Source organism: Dromiciops gliroides, chromosome 1 (assembly GCF_019393635.1).
Source record: "Dromiciops gliroides isolate mDroGli1 chromosome 1, mDroGli1.pri, whole genome shotgun sequence".
NCBI lineage: Eukaryota > Metazoa > Chordata > Mammalia > Microbiotheria > Microbiotheriidae > Dromiciops > Dromiciops gliroides.
This window is the reverse complement of record NC_057861.1, coordinates 725,277,516-725,300,711: the sequence shown is the minus strand read 5'-3', so window position 1 is coordinate 725,300,711 and position 23,196 is coordinate 725,277,516. Positions and strand designations below refer to the sequence as shown.

The window sequence follows — 23,196 nt, the reverse complement described above, 5'->3', positions numbered from 1 at the left end:
GGCAGTTTAGAGGGGAGGGAGCTTTGAACCTTAAGGTCCCTCATTATTTCCGGGACCCCAATATTTCAGCGAGTCACCCAATTAACGCTCCATATATTAAATTTCAGCCCTCACACAGGTATATAAATCAAACATGTACTGCCAAAATTTTCTTGATCCCCAGTTTAAGAAGCTTTGCACTAGGGCACTTAGCTGCCCATAATGTATTCCATAGCAACATATTTCAATTAATCTGCTACCAACTTATTCAGAAGATCCATAGATATATAAATTGGCATCATCACCATGCTATCACTCTACATTATTCTGAATGAAAAAAGGAAAACTGGTTGTCCAGAACACACACATGCTGAAGGAGTCTCATTAGAAGACATTTAAGCACAGGGATATAACTTTCTCATAACAGGATTTGGCTCCATAATTAACAAGAGGTTAGAAAGAATAAGTGAATCAAGGCATTGTTGATAGGAATCCCTATGATTGCTTATTTCATTCCAGGCATACATGACAGACAAATTCTGCAAATAACTGTTTTGCCAGTGATGACTAGAGTCCTGTGACCTTTCTTCATAATCCATGTGTGAAACCAATGATTCCCATTTTTTTCTTTACATTTTCCTATCTTTCCAGCCTTGAAAACCGACTTAGTTCTTCTCATCCTGTGATGTTGCTGGATTTTGCTCATCTTGCCTTCCATTCTCTTTAGAAGTTCCCAATGATGCCCCCAACTTCCTGACACCCCATCCTACCCTTGACCAACCTCCATGCAATGGTTAAAATATAAACTTGGGTCAACTACTTGTAAAACAACTATTTTTATCAAGATACCACAACTTTATGTGGCCTATGGGATCGGCAAACAAAAAGTTACAATTCATGCAAACATTTTGCAAAATAAAGGACAGGTACTTTTTCTCATTTTTTGAAGTAAAAGTCTTCCTGAAAAGAAACCAATAATTACTCCATTTCATCAAAAGCAATGTTTTATTATTGAATGTGTGCTTGAAATATTCACATCTTATGTTCAATTTCAACAAACATTTATTAAAGGTTTACTTTGTGCCAGGCACTTGAATCATGTGCTGAGGCTACAGAGACAAAAACCAAACTGTCTCTACCCTCAAGGAGCTTACAATCTGCTAGAGCAGTCATTTTCATTTTGAAAAGTTCAACATGAAAATTTTATCTTTAAACTTGAAATAGGGACACTGAACACTGATTCTGCCAAAACAATGCTACAAATACAGAATGAGAAAATGCACTGTTATGACAGACTCCTAATGGAGAATGAGAACTCTGAGGCTACACTCAGCAATAAAATCTTGAGCAATACAACAGTGTTTATGAGTTTAGGTGGGCTGTTTGCCTTCATCTACTGCAGAAGTTCCACACTGTTGAGAAGGCTGAGATTCAGTTTCCATTTTTTCTTCCAATTCTATTATAAGTGGAGCAGAAACCCTGGGAGACTGTGAAGAAGTGACTGGCTTTTCTTGACCAACATCATATGTCCGAATGTCAGGTTTCAAACAAAATTCAAGAGAATCAGTAATCGAGGTAGCGTTTTCTTCCAAATAATTTACTTTCCCACCCTCGTGATCTGCAGGCTTAGCTCTGTCTACACTCAAGTCTTCTGTCTTAGATGATGATGAAATCGCGTCTGGTTTTGCAGAATCCTTTGTGAGTGAATCAAAGCCAGAAAGTTGTTGACTAGAAATGGAGCAGGGAACTTGTGACTCAGTTTCTTCCCCCTGCACAAGAAGTGCAGCTGATTCAAGTTCTTCTATTTCCAATCCCAGCTGACCCTTCGTAAGGTAGGTTCTCTGTAGAGTTTCACCAAGACTTGCCAACTTTCTGGACCTTAAATAAACAAAATTAAAAGATACATTAGACAACCCCACAAAAGTGCTTTTCTTGGGAGAGAACCAGACTTACATATTCCGATGTGGTTCCTCTCTTGAATTACTTCAGTCATAAACACTGAATAAATTCATTATTAAGGTGGAACTTTTAAAAAATGCAAAATGTTGACAGAAGAATGTGCTGAAATCATCTTCTAACCAAGAACAGCTTGGAAGGTCAGAAGGAGGGAGCTGCTGTGCTGATACAGGAGTCGAGCCCAACCCCACAGTCACCCTGACACAGACCCAGTCCCAGGAAGGCCTCACTAGAAAAGCAGACCCCCAGAGCCTCTGAATCAGCTGAAGAACCAGTGTCATCTGGAACTAAGCTCACAGTCTGGTGAGTGGGCTGAGCCCTGGGCAGCAGGGAGACTACAGGGGTCTATGCTGGTGGCAGAACTTGGATTTTACACCCCTACTGAAAACCAGGAGGTAGGCTCAAATAGCAGTGGCCCAGGTTGGGGAGGGACACAGGCTCATCGGAGCTAACAACCACAACACACAAAGCTGGTTGATTGGCAAGTTGGTCTGGGGTCATCTAAGGACCAGGGAACAGGCCAGGAGAGTAAAGAACCTGATTCTCCTTAAATCATACCACCTGGGACTTCTTAAGCTCGGGATACTGCAGCCTGGAAACAGTGCCCCACTTTAAGGAGGTAAAAGTCTAGTAAAAGAAAGGCAAGATGAGCCTACAGAGAAAGGTGAGGATCATAGAAAGTTTCTTCAGTAACAAGGAAGACCAAGGGGCACCCTCAGAGGAAGATGTCAACATCAGGGCCCCTTTATCTAACGCTTCCAAGAAAAATACGAATTGGTCTCAGGCCATAGAGATGCTCAAAAAGGACTTTGAAGATAAAGTTAGAGGTAGAGGAAAAAATGGAAAGACAAATGAGGGTGATGCAGGAAAGACATGAGAAAAAAGTCAACAGCTTGAAAAGTCAAATTGGCCAAATGGAAAAGGAGGTACAAAAGCTCTCTGATGAAAATAATTGCCTAAGAATTAGGATTGAACAAATGGAAGCCAGTGATTTTATGAGAAACCAAGACACAATAAAGCAAATCCAAATGAATAAAAAAATAGAGGGCAATGTGAAATATCTTCTGGGAAAAACTGCTGACCTGGAAAATAGGTCCAGGAGAGATAATTTGAAAATTATTGGTCTACCTGAAAACCATGATCAAAAAAAGAGCTTAGGCACCATCTTCCAAGATATTCTCAGGGAAAATTGCCCTGAAATTCTAGGAGAAGAAGCTAAAATAGAAATTGAAAGAATCCACTGGTCACCTCCAGAAAGAGATCCCAAAAGGAAAACTCCTAGGAATATTATAGCCAAATTCCAGAGTTCTCAGGTCAAGAATAAAATATTGCAAGCTGCCAAAAAGAAAGAATTCAAGTACTATGGAGCCACAGTCAGGATAGCACAAGATCTAGCAGCCTCTACATTAAAGAACCAGAGGGCATGGAATATGATATTCCAAAGGGCAAAGGAATTGGGATTACAACCAAGAATCACCTACCCAGCAAAACTCAGCATTATCTTTCAGAGAAAAAATTGGGACTTCAATGAAAAAGAGGTATTTGTGATGAAAAGACCTGAACTGAATGGCAAATTTGACTTTCAAATACAAGACCCTAGAGAACCATAAAAAACTGGAGCTGTGGGACATACCTGGGGTTGTACAGTGGGCGACTGCCTTGTGTCTGAGGCCGGGTTTTGGCTGGGATACCCCTGTGTCCAGGGGTGATGATTTGTCCACTGTGTCACTTAGCTAGATGATGACATCTTTAGGGTTAAATTGAGGGGTGAAAGGAATTCACTGGGGGAGGGGGGAGGGCAGAAGTGAAATCCTACATGAAAGTAACAGGAAAAGGTTTATGGAGTTGGAGAAGAGATGGGAGAGGAGCAGGGCAGTAAATGAATTTACACTCATCAGAAAAGGCCCAAGGACCTTAAACTCATCAGAGCTGCCTCAAGGAGGGACTAATAGACAGACCCAACTGGGTGTAGTAATCTGTTTAATCTGGGCAGTAAATGAGCCTAATACTCATCAGAATTGGCTCAAAGACCTCAATCTCATTAGAATTGGCTCAAGGAGGGAATAATGGACACACTCAATTGGGTGGAGTAATCTCTCTAACCCTGCAGAAAAATAGGAGGGGAAGGGGATAAAGAGTGAGGCGCTAAAGAAGGAAGGGCAGAGTGGGGGAGGGGACAGACAGATGCAAATCCTTTTTGAAGAGGGATAGGATGAAAGAAGATGGATAATAAAATAAATATCATGGGGAAGGGAATAGGATGGAAGGGAAACAGTTAACAATAGTGTTAAGGGCTAAAATTCTAGCTAAACTGTCTAAAATATCTAATGAGTGGTCACCAATAAATTATAAGCTTTAGCAAGAGTAAGACTTTTAAGCATTTATTAAGGAGAATAAGAATTTGGTAAAGAGAGAAGAAAAGGCCTAGATTCCTATCTATTAAAGGGAGAGCACATTTCTAGCTCCGCTCTCCACCAGCATCCCCAGGAAAAGAGAGAGAGGCAGAGCGCCCGACTCCCCCTTCCTCCTCCCACCAGCAACCGTCACTTCCTGACACAAAAGAAAAGACCCATGGCCCTGCCCTCAAAGACCTTCCTTCATGGTGGAGCTTTTCTACAGTAAGTCTCCAGCAGGTGGCGTCATTCCAATCATTACAATAGTAATCATGAAAAAGAGAAAAGGGAGAAAAATTATACAAAAAATATAGCAACACAGGTTAAGAATCCTTGCTCAACAATTGTGAATGACTTAACTACCCTCAGCAGTGCAACGATCCAGGACAATCCCAAGGAGCTAATGAGGAAGCTTACTATGCACCCCCGTAGAAAGAACTGATAAAAAGAACACTTGTGGGTTGTACTTATATAACCTGATTGCGATCTTATGGATCGGGGAGGAAAGGGAGGGAGGAAAATGTGGAACTCTAAATCTTATGAAAATGAATGTTGAAAATTACCCTTACATGTAACTGGGAAATAAAATAAATGTTTGTTGCTGAAAAAAAAAATGCAAAATGTCAACAGAAAATACATTGTCATTCAGCATCCTCTCCACCCCTAACAAAAATCTCATCACCATCTTTCAGAGAAAAACTTCAGGCAGTGGCCTCAGCAAATAGATGCTCCATAGCTGGGAGATGGGGAGAGATATACAAACATCTACGGCTGAAAGGCAAACTGGGTCAGTTAGCTAGGGGGTTAATCTTCATTTGTAAAAATGCAGACACAGTCAGGTATTAATATTTCCATAGCAAGCTTCAGTTGTTTGGTACAATGCAATGCCGTGCAGGTCAGAAGGTTGGTCAAATTTATAATGGTGTGAACCAACCACAGTTAGGCTCTCAATAGCGGGACTAATATTCTCATGGGCCAAGTTAACCCTGTGTTTGAGTGCAAGAATTTTCAGAACCTTGGAAACAAGAGGAAGAAAATTGTGAAATCAGCAGGAATGAATTACTGATTTCTCAAAAGGCTATCAAATCCCTTTTGCCCAACAATTCATAAGCATGTGAAGCATTTTTAAAAAGTGCAGTTATAGAACGAACTTGGTTTATTTAACATGATTTATATTCACACATCCTGAGTTGTATATGGCACCAGAATGACATTTCAAACCATGACAGAAAAGATCAGTGGCAGTCTAGATTATAGATGTACTCATTTTACAAGACCTCAGGGTCCAGCTTCAATCCCATCAGTGGTAAGAGTTTTCACTGAAAGGTAGAGGAGACCACAAACCACCAAAAGAAGTGGGAAATGAAAACCTTTAGAAAGAAGTCAGTGTAAATGTTTAAAATGAGCATTGTAATATTAGTAAGGAGGACTGAAGTGCAGTTTTGCCTTAAATGAAGACATACACCATCTTTCATTCCTATTAAAAACCGTTTAAGTGTATTTGCATTCCTCTCACAACATGGGCTTCAATCATTATCAAAAATGAAATCCCTAACTGCACATGAAAGGAGGCTGAGAGATGGACAAGTGCTGTTACCTGTAGCCCAGAAGTCAAGGTCCCCCTGCATCTCTCTCAGCTAAACGTGGGAATTGCTTATCAAAATGGCATGTCTCCAAGGAGATTAAGGGGTATCAGGAAGTAGGGTGGCTGCTGGGCAGCAGGATTTTCTGAATGCACAGACCAGGCATTATCTGATGATACAGACTAAGGATTCTTAACTTGTGTGTCATAAACCACCCTACTCCACCAACCCTTTGATGAAGCCTACAGATCTCCTCCTGGAATAACCATTTATAAATGCATAAAATAAAATAGATTATGATTACAGAGGAAACCAATTATATTGAAATACAGTTATCAAAATATTTAAAAACAAAAACAAGTTCATGATCTTCAGGTTAAGAACCTCTGATATAGAATGAGAGAGCCAAGCATGTGTTACTCAGTGTGAAGAGATCATTTGAGGAAAACCACTTCCTGGGTAGTGGCCAACTGGTCAGGGAGCAGAGGGCAGGAGCAGCTTCAGTGCTGATCCAGGATCTCTTTCCCTTGTGTCATGATTTTGGGGTTTAACAGGACATACACAGATGTCCAGCTAGCCAAAGCCATTCCTTATACTGCTACTGACACTACTGCACAACCTGTACCAGTATGGAGTCAGCAGCAATGAGCAGACACATTTGTGGAGTGCTTTCAAGTTTCCATAATGCTTTCTATACATTACTTCATCTGTTCCTTGCATCAATCTTTTGAGATCTCTTAGAGATGAGGAGATAGAGGCTAAAAATTTGGCCTGCCGGGGCAACTAGATGGCGCAGTGGATAGAGCACCGGCCCTGGAGTCAGGAGGACCTGAGTTCAAATCCGGCCTCAGACACTTGACACTTACTAGCTCTGTGACCCTGGGCAAGTCACTTAACCCCAATTGCCTCACTAAAAAAAAAAAAAAATTTGGCATGCCCATGTTCACAGATTTAAACCCAGCTTTCTCCTGAATCCGGATCCAGAAATCTTTCCATAACACCATGCTACATCCTCACCATAACTCACTTTATCAGCTAGCTTGTTTGAATTTTATTGGCTAAGATTTACTCCCCATTGTCATCCCTAGCAGAAGAACTTCACTGGAGCAGTTGAACCAAGCATACTACAAAACCAGATGAGTTTTTAAAATTACAGCTAATTTGGGGCAGCTAGGCGGCACGGTGGATAGAGCACCGGTCCTGGAGTCAAGAGGACCTGAGTTCAAATCTGGCCTCAGACACTTAACACTTACTAGCTGTGTGACCCCAGGCAAGTCACTTAACCCCAATTGTCTCACCAAAAAAAAAAAAAAAAAAAAAAAAAATCACAGCTAATTTATTGAAAATTCAGGGGGCAGCTAGGTGGCGTACTGGATAAAGCACAGGTCCTGGATTCAGGAGGACCTGAGTTTCAATCTGACCTCGGACACTTGACACGTATTAGCTGTGTGACCCTGGGCAAGTCACTTAACCCTCATTGCCATGCAAAAAAAAAAAAAAAAGAAAGAAAAAGAAAATTCAGTTATTCCATATCCCAGACAAAAAAGATACAGACCCTTGCCCTTTTAGTTAAGTGTCCCAAGTTTTGGCAAATTACTTATCTTAGTTACTTCCTACTTTCAAATACTCTTTACTCTGATTTCCTTTTGTCATTCACTTCTGATCTTGGTTCCCTGACCCTGTATTGCCCTAGCAGATGAACTAGAGAAGTGAGGACTGCAAACATGACATCAGCCCAAACTTCCAGACCAGGCTATGGCTCCCTGACGTCCTCCTGAAGTGGCGGCTGATGGAACCTCTATCCACCTTAAGAAAAAGTTGGTTTCTAAATATTATCATTACACTTTAAAGAGGCCACCCCACAATATAATAACAGTATGGGCAGAAGATACTATGTTACGTAGTGATAAAAGCAGCAGGCTTTGAATCAGGAACCTGGTTTCTATTTCTATTTCTGCTGCTCATGAGCCATGAGGCAAATCAACTCACTTTTCTGCCTCATTATCCCACGTTTGTAAAAATGACAGCAGCAACATCCTAACCTAATTCAGCCAGTCAGATGTTTTGATTGCAGCTAGACACAGACACAGGATATATTCCAAACTCCTTCAAAATGGTGCTTCGAAAAAGGTGCTTTATAAATCACCATTACAGAATGCCTAAGGAGAAAAAGTGGGGTTCATTTGGATGCCATATCCCTAGACAGATCACTTGGCAATGATCATCTGAAGAACAGGAAGTCATTACCTCCCCAAAAAGCAACATCATGAAGAATGTTTTATCTTCTCAGTCACTGATAAAACTCTGTTAGTTTTAAAGGGGTGTGTGTGTGTGTGTGTGTGTGTGTGTGTACACCTCCCAGTTATCCTAAATCCTTCTCTTGACATTAGGAATATAAGGGCACTTGTCTAGTGACACTGAGTTCATTGATGAATGACATGACAGGACAATTAATGTTAGCTATAATTAATAGTCAAGATTTAAGGTGTTAGCAACTTACTGGATATGGGGATAGAGAGAAAGAGAACTGAGAATGACAAACTGTAAACCTGGCTACCTGGAAAGATGGTGGTGTCTGCCATAGGAATGGAAACATTCTGATGCAGGATAGTTTTAGGAGAAAATGAAATGAGTTCTTTTTGAAATGCACATGGGCCACTTGAGTGTTGGTAATGCTCAGGAAAGAGATGAGAACTGGAGATGGAGCTGTGGGAGTCTTCTGCATAGCAATGAGACTGAACCAATGGGAACTGATGAGATCACTAAGGAAGTGTAGAAAATGCTCAGGCTAGATAGAGCATTACTGTGGGGGGTGGGGGTGGGGAGAGAGGGAATCACAGCTAGTGGGCAGGAGAAAGATGATAATCCATCGAAGGAGACCAAGGAGAGGACAGGCAGGTAGAACAAAAGAAGACAATGTCATGGAAGCCATGGGAAGACTGTCCAGGAGAAGGGGGAAGTCAATAGTGTCAAAGCAGGTCAAGAAGTCCCAAGATCAAGAAGGATAAAGACTGGGGCAGCTAGGTGGTACAGTGGATAAAGCACCAGCCCTGGATTCAAGAGGACCTGAGTTCAAATGCAGCCTCAGAAACTTGACACTTACTAACTGTGTGACCTTGGGCAAGTCACTTAACCCGAAGGAGGAGAAGGAGGAGGAGGAGGAGGAGGAAGAAGAAGAGGAGGAGGAGGAAGAAGAAGAGGAGGAGGAGGAGGAAGAAGAAGAGGAGGAGGAAGAGGAGGAGGAGAAGGAGAAGGAGAAGGAGAAGGAGAAGGAGAAGGAGAAGGAGAAGGAGAAGGAGAAGGAGAAGGAGAAGGAGAAGGAGAAGGAGAAGGAGAAGGAGAAGGAGAAGGAGAAGGAGAAGGAGAAGGAGAAGGAGAAGGAGAAGAAGGGTAAGGACTGAGAAAAGGCCACTGGATTTAAAGGTGTTGACTTCCAGTCAAGATGGCTACATGAATTTACACATAAAGGGTGATAGTGGCAAATTAAGAGAGGATGCAATAGTTTATCTGTCAGATTTACAGACAGAGGAAGTATTTAGGACCAAAGAAAATATAGAGAGCAGTACAAAATGTAAAATAGATAATTTTGATTATATAACATTAAAAAGTTCTTATACAAACAAAACTAATGTAACCAAGATTATAAGGGAAGCAGAAAACTGGTAAAGTTATCTCTGATAAAAGCCTCATTTCTCAAATATATAGAGAACTGAGTCAAGTTGATAAAAGTACAAGTCATTCCCCAATAGAGAAATGTCAAAGAATATGAACAGGCAGTTTCCAGACAAAGAAATCAAAGCTATCTATAATCATATCAAAAAATGTTCTAGATCACTACTGATCAAAGAAATACAAATTAAAACAACTCTGAGGTATCACCTCACACCTATCAGAGTGGCAAACATAATAAAAAGGGAAAATACTGGATGGTGGAGGGGATGTGGGAAAACTGGGTTGCTAAGCCACTGCTGGTAGAGTTGTGAACAGATCCAACCATTCTGAAGGGCAATCTGGAACTATACCCAAAGGGCTATAGAACTATGCATATCCTTTGATCCAGCAATATCACTGCTAGGTTTATATTTCAATGATATCCTCCAAAAGAGAAAAAGACCTATTTGTATAAAAATATTTATAGCAGCTCTTTATGTGGTGACCAACAATTGGAAATCAAAGGAATGCCCATCAATGGGGAATGGCTAAACAAGGTATGGTATATGATGGTGATGGAATATTATTGTGCTATAAGAAATGACAAGCAGGATGATTTCAGAAGGGCCTGGAAAGTCTTGTATGAACTGATGTATAGTGAAGTGAGCAGAACCAGAAGAACATTGTGCAGAGTGACAGCAGGACTCTCCTGAGAAAACTCCTGAATAAGGAGCATTGAAGACCTGTAGGAGTGTCAGCCTTCAGACTGGGACATATCCCTGTCCCAAGGGCTTTGATGTCCCTAGAACTCTGTCCTAAGATGCCAGAGGGTCCTGAAGAAACAGAGAATTGATATGACAGGGGCAGCTAGGTGGCACAGTGGATAAAGCACCAGTCCTGGATCCAGGAAGACCTGAGTTCAAATCTGGCCTCAGACACTTGACACTTACTAGCTGAGTGACCCTGGGCAAGTCACTTAACCCTCATTGCCCCAACCAAAAAAAAAAAAAAAAAAAAGTTGATATGACTATCCAGGGCCATGCACAGCTAGTAGGTGTTGAAGGCAGGATTTGAACTCAAGTTATCCCAGCTTCAAGTCCCACATTATCTACTAAGTCCCTAGAAGCTCTGGGTAGCCATTCCTCAATTTTCTACTAGATTGTAGACTCCCTTTGCAGCAGGATGTATGCCACGTTATATTTGTATTCACCTTCACAGAAGGAACTTAAAAATGTTTGCCAGGGGCAGCAAGGTGGCTCAGTGGATAAAGCACTGGCCCTGGATTCAGGAGTACCTGAGTTCAAATCCGGCTTCAGACACTTGACACCTACTAGCTGTGTGACCCTGGGCAAGTCACTTAACCCCCATAGCCCCCCGCCCCAAAAAGTATGCCAAAATGAGATGTCGAAGGGATTATGGCTTTATGTGAGGTATCACAGATTTTAGGGTATGAAAACACAGCCCCCAACTATATTCTGTGACTACTACATGTGAGATTAAAAACACCTGAAATACCACATACCATATGATGTATCTTTTACAACACACCCTTAACAGAGCTGTGCTGATAACTATTTGTTGCCATTGTTTTATATTTGGTGTACAGTTTACAAGAAAACCAGACCACAGATTTATTGATAAACAGCCAAACCATGGTGCAAGTGGAGCAAATAAATGTAGGAAAAGAAAACTGGGTAAAAATAGAAAGTATGCATCCTGTTTCTTGCTTGAGAGTTCTGCCTCAGACCCTCAATCAACTTTTCACCACTTCCTGCAACAGCCGGTCTACTATAAATCCTGCAATAACTGACGAGGTTTCATTTCCTCTGCCAAAAGCAGCTACCCTGCAAGGCAGACACACAGACACAGGAGCAAGCCACTGATAATGTAATGCATGGCTCCTGCAAGGCCAAAGTGAGAAGTGCTTGTTCTCTGCTCAGTGATTTGAAAGATCTTTACATTCTATTTCCTGTGTTATTCATAACATGGAAATCAAGCTATTTATTTTTTTTATTATGTTTGTTAAGGATGAAGTAGAAAAAGCAATTCATGAACATTCTAGAAACTGTCATACAGGACTGAGGCATATTGGCCAACCTGCTCCATTTAGCTCAAAGCATCTTTAGAATCTTAAGAAAATGACCAACGTTTTGTCAGAATTCAGCTTAGTGCTTTGCAAACCTTACAATGTTATACAAATGTTAGTTAGTCTCTAAACAGTATCTGTTGAAGCTGGTCATAGTGATGTGCACCTATATTCGGACTATAAGGGAGGAGGAGGCTGCTGGATCTCTTGAGCACAGGAATTCTGAGCTATACAGCGGGCTGGGCCAATTGACCTGCACTAGGTTTAACATCAATAATGATGTCCCCAACCCCAGAGAGCACGAGTGGCCTCTATACTTCTTGCCTGGTGGAAAAAGATGGGGAGACCCAGGGGTTTTTTAAATGCATGATGATACACCAATAACCTTTTAATTCTTCTACTGAAAATATCTCACCTAAAAAGTCACCAACAATCCCACACATATGCTTCAGAGTGAAGCATATACCTACATTTTCTCCCAAATGCTGGAAGGATGAGCAAAGTACGATGGGAGCAGAAGTTGCAACCAAAGTTCACCCGACCCCTCATGGGGCATTTTGCTCTCTATCTAAGCAGGGTTGATGCTCAGGTGACTGAGTAGTTTTTCTGGTAAGACAGCAAGAGATGTCATGGTGAGGTCTGTTCACTTCCATTAAGGCATTTTCTAAGCACTCAGTCTCCAAAAGGGCATATTTCAGAAAAATTTATCATTGCATATAGAAAAAGAATCCATTCCAAAAATAGTTGTACTAATAACAGTAATCATGATAAGCTTCACACTGTGAAGATGAGGCAAGATTCTCTATAAAGTCCAGCTGGACCTCACGACAGTACGTCCACGATATGAAAGACAAGCCAGTCTGTGTATTCTCTGACCACTAAAGGGCATTCTGTAATGAATGGCATTCACTGATGAAGACAAATTGCTCATTCCCAGGGCAGAAGGTCCGCAGCTGAATGGGCAACGCTTCTGGAGGCTGGCGTGGAGGGAACTGCTCCAACGTGGGGAGAATCAGATCAGGCATAGGTCTGATGGCAACAGGCAACAAGGTCCACGACTTAGGAAACGTGATAGAAAACGTCCTCAAAGAAGTGAAGGCTCTCAAACTTGACTGCTAAGAACCCAGGAGACAACATTCTGTTCTTATGCCCTAATGGAGCGTGCTTGTAAATACTTAACAACCAGCTCTGGAGGCGGTGGCGGGCTGTGCATGACACAGGTCTAGGTTTAATCTGAAATAGTAACATTTTCTCCATCAATTTTTTGAGTTTAGATAATCAACAAAGCAACAAGTCAAGCCCTGATTTGTCACACTTTCCAATTTCTGAAGCATAAATATCCAGACTGAAAATTTCAGCGTCTGGTTTCACACGCTGACAGGCGGAGGTTGTCAGAAGTACAAGCTCCTGTAGGTCCCATCAGCCTCGGAGGGTCCTGATAAGAGGAGCTGTGCCTGCTGCAGAAGGACCAGCCCTGCTCAAGAAGGAAGGGTGATTGTCCGCAGGCAGGAGGCTCAGAATCGATCCTATGCCTAAGGCACCTGATGGAATAAACGCACTGAATGGGCATGAGACCTGTGTGTGACTAAGCGACGGCTACAGAGGATTGAAAAAGAGTTGAAGGTGTTAAGAATCTCAACCACTTTATATCCTCCAGACAAATGAGTTTAGGGACTCGTGTACCTCATGAACGGGAGACCTTTGCTTAATAACTAAACAAGCCCGTACAAGACTGGAAAAGTTAAACCACACGCAGATGGGCATTCTCAATTTAAATGCAAAGAGAAGAAATAAAGGAGATACAACTAAAGAGGATGGCTGCCAAGTTCTCCTGATAAAGGAGCTGGTTTCATGATGAGCCCAAATTGTAACGATTGGAATGACGCCACCTGCTGGAGACTTGCTGTGGAGGAGTTCTGCCCATGAAGGGAAGGTCTTTGAGGGCAGGATCAGGAGTCTTTTCTTTAGCATCAGGAAGTGACGCGGGCTAGTGGGAGGAGGAAAGAAGAGACTGGCGCTCAGTCTGGGGCTCTTCCCTTTGGACTCTGGTGGAGAGCGGAGCTAGAAATGTGTTCTCCCTTTAATAGATAGGAATCTAGGCCTTTCTCTCTCTCTTTACCAAAATTCTTATTCTCCTTAATAAATGCTTAAAACTCTAACTCTTGCTAAAGCTTATAATTTATTGGCGACCACTCACTAGATATTTTAGACAGACTAGCTAGAATTTTAGCCCTTAACAAAATGAAACAAGAAACCTCAGTTCACAGAACTAGCATGTGATCCTGATATGAACAGGCAGGTGAAACACTGAACACAACCGCAGGCAGAAGGTGGCACCATAGGGCACAGAGCACCAGGGCTGAAATCGGGAAGATCCGAGTTCAAATCCCACCTCAGATACTCACTAGCTGTGTAGATCACACCCCCTCCCGCAAGGTACTGAACTTCTGTCTACATCCATTTCCTCATCTGTAAAACAGCACCTACTTCCCAGGACTGTTGAGGGGATCAAATGAGATCAAAGCATTTAGCACAGTGCTATGAAAATGCTTATCCCCATCCCTACCCAAGATGAATATGAGATATTATTTTTTTTGTGGGGCAATGAGGGTTAAGTGACTTGCCCAGGGACACACAGCTAGTAAGTGTCAAGTGTCTGAGGCCAGATTTGAACTCAGGTCCTCCTGAATCCAAGGCTGATCCTTTATCTACTGCACCACCTAGCTGCCCACCCCCAAGATGAATATGATAAAAGAAAATTCTATGAAGAAAGTAAGATACTCCAAGTCAACCAACACACTGATACTAGGTGACCTTCAACGTGAAATTGGGCACAGGGCAGATAAGAAAAGCTATGTTGGAAAATAGTCTGGAATTGAGAAATGAACAAGGCCAAAGGGCTACAGATTTTTCCGAAGCTCCATAGCAGCCTACCATGAATATTTTCTTAAAGACAAGTGTAGGGGGTTGAGCACAGAACCATTTAAAAAAATACAATTGATAATCTCTTAACAGGAAACAACTGGTTGCTGACCTGGGTGTTATTTTATAATCAGCTATTGGTACACAGTCAGAACTGTGTTAGGGCAAAGGTCAAAATTGACATCAAATTAGGATGAAGATAAAAAGACAACACTGTGTAATTACAAAAGCTCTAACCTGACCTATTTAAATAAATTGTTGACAATGAAAAATAAGAAATGTAAAAAAATACACTGACTCTGGCTATCACCATTTCGTAGAATAATTTAAAAAGATAAAAACAAAAACCACCACAAACAGGAGGCCAAAGAGCTCAGAAATTGCCTCGGTCCAAAAGAACTTGACCTCACCACGTAGAGAGGATGAAGCCAAGGACAACATTGGTTTATCATTTATGCTCAGCTGTAAAACACTAGGGATAACAAATTAATATTATATATTAGTTAATTAACCCTTTGTATTAATACAATGGGGGGGGGCATGAGGCTTAAGTGACTTGCCCAGGGTCACACAGCTAGTGTCAAGAGTCTGAGGCCGAGTTTGAACTCAGTTCCTCTTGAATCCAGGGCTGGTGCTTTATCCACTGTGCCACCTAGCTGCCCCATGTATTAATACAAATTAATACAAAGATAACAATGACTATGTCACAATATAGCCAAAAGTAGGATGGGAATAAAGTGAACCTGTACAAATGATGGCACATGAACCCATGTGCTAGTCAACAAAACCTCTCCAGTTTGGGGTCCAGCCTTTCCTCCACACAGGAAGTTGCCCACCACCCCTCCTTCCCTCTTTTTTTTTTTTTTAATTTTAGTGAGGCAATTGGGGTTAAGTGACTTGCCCAGGGTCACACAGCTAGTAAGTGTCAAGTGTCTGAGGCCGGATTTGAACTCAGGTCCTCCTGACTCCAGGGCCGGTGCTCTATCCACTGCGCCACCTAGCTGCCCCCCCCCTTCCCTCTTCTTTCTCTGAGCCTTAGGGGCTGATCTAGGAACGATTTTTATCACTTGTGGAAATTTATTTTGATTTGGGGACCCTACCTTTGGGCTGAGATTAGAAAGCCTTAGGCCCTCAAGGTTTTCTCTGTGTGGGAGGGGCTGGTGCCCCTCCCCCTCTGCTTCAGCTGAGCCAAAAAGCCCCGTGGGCTGTACAAGATGCCAGGTCAGACAAGGGGGGGGGGGGGAGGGAGCCCCAGCTCCCTCCACCCTGAGAGAATCTATCGGAGAGATCCCAGGCTTGTCCAGGCCAGGCTCTGGCGTAGCCTGTGCTGAGGTCCCAGGTGCGCAGCAGGGGGCACAGGCCCCTGGAGCCCTGAGTATGGTACGCACATGATGCTCGAGCGTCCCCCCAGCCCCAGCCGCAGTCCTGGCTGGCAGATTAGCTTGGTGTGTATGGGGGTGCAAAAAGCCCCGAGATTTGAGTGGAGAGAAGTGAGATATATATAGACCTGGGAGTTAAATGGCAAGAGAGGCTGGCGGACAAGATTAAGGGGGCTGACAAGATTAGAAAAATGGAGAAGGAGAGGGGCGGCAAAGGGCAGACTGACGGAGCAGACAGACAGACATAACAGGAGGCAGCAGAGAGCCCAGAAGTGGTCAGCACAGGGTACAGGTTGGAGAAAGCAAACAGAAGGACACTGGAACACTAGGAGAACGGAAGGAGAGGTCGGTGAGAGAGAAACACAGGGGTTCAGCAGAGGAAAGTTAGATGCAGGGGGATTGACAAAGTGAAAGGCGCTTGGAGTTAGAAGAAAGTAACTGAGCAGTGAAAGTGGAATATACCCTAAGGCAAGAGGAGGCTACAGCCCTTATTGTATTAAAAAAGTTCCAGGGGCAACAGGTGGAAAGAGAAGCTGCAACGCAGTCAGGTTGTACATTTTATTTCCCTGTATTTATGTTTAAATAGTATCTCATAAATAAACTCTGCTTGGATTATTTAGTTAAGAGGCTTCTTAATCTTTTGCTTATCAATTTTGGGAGTGGAACAGTGTGGTGGAACTTTATAAACGGCCCACATTAAATTAATAGCAGTCAGACAGCCAGTCAACAGTCCCAGATTAAGTACCCCAGTCAGATTAGGCCCCCCAAATTAGGCAAGTTAATAAAATATTTCTACATTTGAATGGCAACCACGAAAGAACTTATGGCCCAATTATAATTTTTCTAAACTTATAATTTTTCATAAGTCCAATTATATAATTGTTCAGGCTAGATTAGCTAGCTAATAATTAATTATTTTTACATACTCTTTGAATGGCAGGCAATTGCTTCCTCCTCCAGCTCAGCCACTGCCTTTCCAGGAAGTGACTCAAACGTGTTTCTTGGCTCTACATGTTCATTGATCTTCCTTTATTCCTTCCTTTTCCGTGGGACAGTCTGCTCCCCTTAACCTCCAAACACAGGCCATCAATCAATTTTCCTTCTTTTTGTGCTGAAACCCTTCTTTCTGTTTTAAAAGGGACACATCATTATCCCTGATAATCTAGTCCATGGTAGGGTCTTCTAAGAGCTCTCTTCCTTTCTCTTTTAGGAAGGAGACCAAACAACACTTTTGAATGAAGCCACCACTCTGAACATCCCTTTCTTTTCTTGATGTTCACCAACCATTTAATAAACTATTCCAGAATTCTGTCCAGAAATGAAATCGAATTTCATGTCTCAAAACTTATAAATATTATTTTGCACCCCCTTTTCTTAAAATAATGAGATTTGTCCTTCTCAAAGTCTGTGGTACACTTCTCATGTTACGTTATCTTTCAAACATCACTAACAGTGGCAAGAACTGTAACGGGATAAGAAGGCACATACTGGGGCAGCTCGGTGATGCAGTGGATAGAGCACCGGCCCTGGATTCAGGAGGACCTGAGTTCAAATCCGACCTCAGACACTTAACACTTACCAGCTGTGTGACCCTGGGCAAGTCACTTAACCCCAATTGCCTCACTAAAAAAAAAAAAACATTAAAGAAGGCACATACCAGTTACTATCTGAACCAGTGGAGAAAAATTAATCTAACAAACCAATGAGATCATGGATCTAGCAAAGAACAGAAGTTTTTTTTAAATGTAGTTAAATCATGAACACCTAGCAAATCTCAAGCACAAAAACTGAGGACTCACACTCTACGGCATTAAAATCGACCAGAAATTTGAATAAATGGATTGAAAGAGTAGAGAGAGGAACATCATAAATGTGACTAAGAATTCTGGAGTGAAAATTGAAAGGGACGTCAGAAACAATCTACTCCAACCCATAAGAGAATCCTTTCTACAACAAAGGATCAGAGAGCTGGAAGGGACTATACCACAGAGGTCAGATAGTCCACCCTACTCGTTTTACAACTGAGAAGAATTAGGCCCTGAAAGATTAAGCGACTTGTCCACATTCACAGGCAAAACTAATGGAAGATCTGAAAATCGAAGGCGTCAAAGCGTCAGGACCTCTGACTCCAAATCCAGTGCTCTTTGCGCTGCAGCAGCTCAGCCCGTGCTAGCGGGAAAAAGCGGAAGGAACTCAAAATCTGCTTTACTTGGAGGCTGGTTAAGAGTCACCAAAATGGGGACAACAAACTGCCTCGATTGTGGCTTGTTCTTGTACCAGCTTATTTGCTTTCTTTTGGTGTCGTTTTCTGCATTTCCTATCTGACTTGTTCGTATCCAGAAGGGACTGTCAGGTGTGAGACTACAAATGTGCACAAGAGGAATCTCTTCATTGATTCATTACCCAGGCCAGGGACCTGTGAAAAGAACGTAATAGAGTCCACTCCCAAAAAATGGCTCCTGAAAACACTGGCAGTACTTCATGTAAAAGAGTGAAAGGACTAAATTCAGCAGCCTTGTGTAAACATAGTTTAGAAGGCATTCAGACAAAGGTGTATGGTATTTTTCTAAGCCTGAGAATATTGCAATAACAGACAGGAAATTAAGATACTTGATTTCTATTTCTAACTCAGTTATTTCACCTTAGAACAATTACACTTTCTCTATACCTCAATTAACACACAACCACTCTAAACCATGTCAAAAACTCAAGGATTAGTGTTTCATATAAGGCATTAAGAATACCATAGTGTTAGGGGCGGCTAGGTGGCGCAGTGGATAAAGCACCGGCCCTGGATTCAGGAGTACCTGAGTTCAAATCTGGCCTCAGACACTTAACACTAGCTGTGTGACCCTGGGCAAGTCACTTAACCCCCATTGCCCCGCAAAAAAAAAAAAAAAAAAAAAAGAATACCATAGTGTTAGATGAAGGGAACATGTTGTGGTTTTTGTTTGTTTTGGGGGGGGGGTTGTTTTTGGTTTTTGTGAGGCAATTGGGGTTAAGTGATTTGCCCAGGGTCACACAGCTAGTATTAAATATCAGAAGTCGGATTTGAACTCAGGTCCTACTAATAAATCCAGGGCCCGTGTGCTCCTAGAAACCATTAATCTTTTTTTTGAGGAGGGGGAGGGGCAGTGGGGGTTAAGTGACTTGCCCAGGGTCATACAGCTAGTAAGTATCAAATGTCTGAGGCCAGATTTGAACTCAGGTCCTCCTGAATCCAGGGCCAGTGCTCTATCCACTGCACCACCTAGCTGCCCCCTCTAATTACAGTTTTTATGGGCTCTATCTACTGTTTGTTTTAAGTGAAGGAAGCAAAAATTATCATTCACTTTTCATTAATTTCCCATTAATATAAGTAATGTGTATTTAATACATGGAATTATAGGTCAAACAAAATGATGAGAGGATATTCTTACTATGTCATTTTAATACTGTAGTTGCCAACTCTTATGACAATGTCAGAAAACTTATCCAAAGCTATTTCAAGTTGGGGTGAATGCAGGATTATCAAAACTGGGCTAGGCTGATAACTGCATAATCACTGACATCTGGATGTGTCAGTTTTGAGAAGCAGTAAGAGATTCACAAGATAAGAAAACCCAGTAGGATAACAGAGGGCAGGAAGAGTAAAAACATGTATCAATATTTTAAAAAATCCTCCATTTCCCAATGCCCTGCCAGTAGCTTGCTTAAAACTCAAAGAATGGGCCATTTGGGATATATAGTCAATACTGAACAGTTGTGCGTTCAACTTGTGCAACTTCAAGCATTTCACACGATGTTATCAGTAATCTTATTTTTACTTTAGGGTTGGCAACCATGCACATTTGCAGATACGCACAGCAGAAAAAGGAGAGAGGGATGATGTGCACAAGTTTGTGGAGTGGCTAGTATCTTACTAGAGGCTTCACTGGTTTTGTTCACCCTACCCTTGTAAAGTGCTCCCCATGCATTTGTTACATATTTTCATTGTTTGCCTCTAAAACTTAAGTTTTCTGTTAATTATGCCCTCAAAAAGTAGTACAAGTCCTTTGAGATGTGCTTAGTGAGAAAATGAAGGTGTTAGATAAACTTTGTGCAGGAACGTCTGCAGTCTCTGTCAATTTAATTGACCAGCTGGCTAGAGAAATTGAGGCTGCTGCGGTCTCACAGGCTGCTGATCCCAACGCTGGTGGCAGCCTCAACGTTAAACATTAACTAGTCTTTGTTATGCTCCTAGACTCCAAGACCCTTAAGATCTCAAATGGCACACCAAGTAGATGTTGCTGACAGATTATTTCAAGCTGCTGTGCCTTTCACAACATCCAATGCCTTCCACCAGCCATGAAGGACAGAGTATTGGAGGAGATGTAGAGACTTTGCTAGTCTTGGCATCTTCCAAGAGCAAAGACAAAAATCCCAGCAACCTCTCTCTTGCTTTTCAAAGGCCAACTGAGAGAGAGTGTTTTACAGAAGTATAGTATAGATTATAACATCCTCACATTGTCATATGACACAGTGTAAACTAAGACTCAGGTTAAAAAATGTTTTAGGTTTAAGAATGTTTGTTGCTACACTGTATGGTACTATAGATTTTGTGTTATGAAAAGTGAATATTGTCTGAAATCAATGTGGTTTTTCTTTTTAACTGAGATGTTTGCACAAAAGGTTACAGATTTCTACGGAATAACGAAGTGAAAAAAGGTTTTGCATTTTACCATTGTTATTTTGTGAGCTGCATTTTGTGGATTATTTCATGGTTAGTGTGTTAGGAAAAGTTCATATTACCAGAATTAATGTTTTGTTATAAAGAATTGTATGCAGAAAAATGTATTTTCAGCAATCTCTAGTAAAAGCTTAGTTTTTGATAGTTGCGTGAACCTAACCTCCTATTTCCCATAAGTCAATGTATCAACATTCATGCTTTTGATTTTTACACTGTTTTCTAGGAATGTTACCCCTACAAAAGTTGAGGATTAATTGTACTACTATAATAATTCTGATTTGAAACATTTGTCTCTAACATTCTACATAATCTAATATCATCATAATCATGGAGTTAAATAAGACAGAGGTCTTGGAACTAACTTTGTTATGTTTTTAATGATCTTTTTTTTTTTTTTTAAATGAGGCAATTGGGGTTAAGTGACTTGCCCAGGGCCACACAGCTAGTAAGTGTTAAGTGTCTGAGGCCGGATTTGAACTCAGGTACTCCTGACTCCAGGGCTGGCGCTCTATCCACTGCGCCACCTAGCTGCCCCTGCTTTTAATGATCTTAAGAAGAATGGAAGGTGAAGAGAAATGCAGTGAGGGACTGTGGGGAATGGAGTAGAAGGAAGAGGAAAATTATCTCACATACCTGGGTTGTACAAGTAGAAGACTATATGAATAAGGAGGAAGGACTTGGAGAGCTGAAGACCCTTGAATCTCACTTGCATATAAACTGGTAAAATGAGGAAAGAACACACACACACAGGCAAGGAATTGGAAATTGAGGGGTTGCCCATCAATTGAAGAATGGCTGAACAAGTTGTGGTATATGAATGTCATGGAATTCTATTGTGCTGTAAGAAATGAGGAGCAGGAGGAGTTCAGAGAAACACGGAAGGACTTGCATGAACTGATGATGAGTGAGATGAGCAGAACCAGAAGAACACTGTACACAGTATCATCAACATTATGTGTTGATCAACTGTGATAGATTAGATTCTTCTCACCAGTACAACGGTACAAGAAAGTTCCAAAGGACTCATGATGGAAAAGGCTCTCCAAATCCAGGAGAAAAAAAAAGGAACTGTGGAATATGAATGCTGATTGGACCATACTATTTCTTTTGTTTTGGGTGCTGCTGTTTTTCTTTTCTGAGGTTTTTCCTTTTTGCTCTGATTCTTCTCTTATAACATGACTAATGCAGAAATATGCTTAATGTTATCATATATATATATATAAAACCTATATCAGACCTGCTGTCTAGAAAAGGGGGGAAGGAGGGGAGGGAGAAAAATTTGAAATTTGAAATCTTATATAAACAAATATTGAAAACTATCTCTACATGTAACTAGAAAATAATAAAATACGTTTATTTAAAAAAAAAAGAATACACACACAGAATTGGGGGCAAAAATACATTTCACTTAACAGGAAAACAGGAAGGAAAGGGAGTATGGAGGATAGATTAAGACAGCAATTAGTCATAAGCAAAACAAACTCTAACCACAAGGGGTGGGTTGCAATTACAAGTGAAGTCTATCAAACATACGGAGAACAATTAATTCCTATATTACACAAACTGTTTGCAATATCAAAAGAAGGAATCCTACAAGATTCTATGACATAAATATGGTGCAAACCAGACGTCAAAAGAGATATAAAACTAGAAACCAATATCCCTAATGAACAATGATGCAACAATTTTAAATAAGTATTAACAAAGAATTTTTTAAATTACCATGAAGATTACATACTATGACTAGGTTGGATTTATACAAGGAAAGTAGGGTTGGATCAGTGTTAGGAAAACAACCAATATAATAAAACATATTTTTAACAAGAATAAAAAATGTTAATAGCAACAGATGCAATATACTCACTCCTGTTTAAAAACAACAACAAACAACAACTAGGAACCAGGAATAAACAGACCTTTTTTTTTTTAAACGGTATGTAATATCTATCTAAAACAGAAGGCCAGTTTTATAAATAATGGGAATAAACAAGGCACCTTTCTAGTAGGAGTATGGATAAAGCAAGAATGTCCATTAATATCTGATATAGGGGGGCAGCTAGGTGGCGCAGTGGAGAAAGCATCGGCCTTGGATTCAGGAGTACCTGAGTTCAAATCCAGCCTCAGACACTTGACACTTACTAGCTGTGTGACCCTGGGCAAGTCACTTAACCCCCATTGCCCCACAAAAAAAAAAAAAAATCTGATATAGGGCAAAATGCTAGACACTGCAATAAGAAAACAAATTGAAGAGATAAACATGATAAGAGAAAAAAATTATTGATTTCTGCAAATATGATGATTTATTTACTTAGGAAACCTTGGTGAGTCACCCAAAAAGTCACTGAAAGAATAACTTTAGCAAAGTCACAGGATATAAAATAATTCCACAAAATAATCAGCATTTCTCAGAATTCCATTTAAAATAATTATAAAATATAAAAAATACTTGAGTCTTATTTACCAAGATATATACATAAGAACTATATGAATAGTAATACAGAACACTCTTTACAAAAATACGGGCCTGAACTGGAGAAAT

At 41.1% G+C, this 23,196-nt stretch overlaps 1 protein-coding gene across 1 annotated transcript in view; it reads right to left on the bottom strand.

Annotated features, from left to right (window-relative positions):
* Positions 1-1,023: 1,023 nt before the first annotated feature.
* SHQ1 (SHQ1, H/ACA ribonucleoprotein assembly factor) overlaps positions 1,024-23,196 on the bottom strand; it is a 129,515-nt gene continuing 107,342 nt past the window's right edge. Inside the window, exon 11 of the mRNA XM_043975142.1 lies at positions 1,024-1,857. Within this exon, the coding sequence (XP_043831077.1) occupies positions 1,350-1,857 (508 nt within the window). The 3' untranslated portion in view covers positions 1,024-1,349. The remainder of the gene's footprint in view (positions 1,858-23,196) is intronic.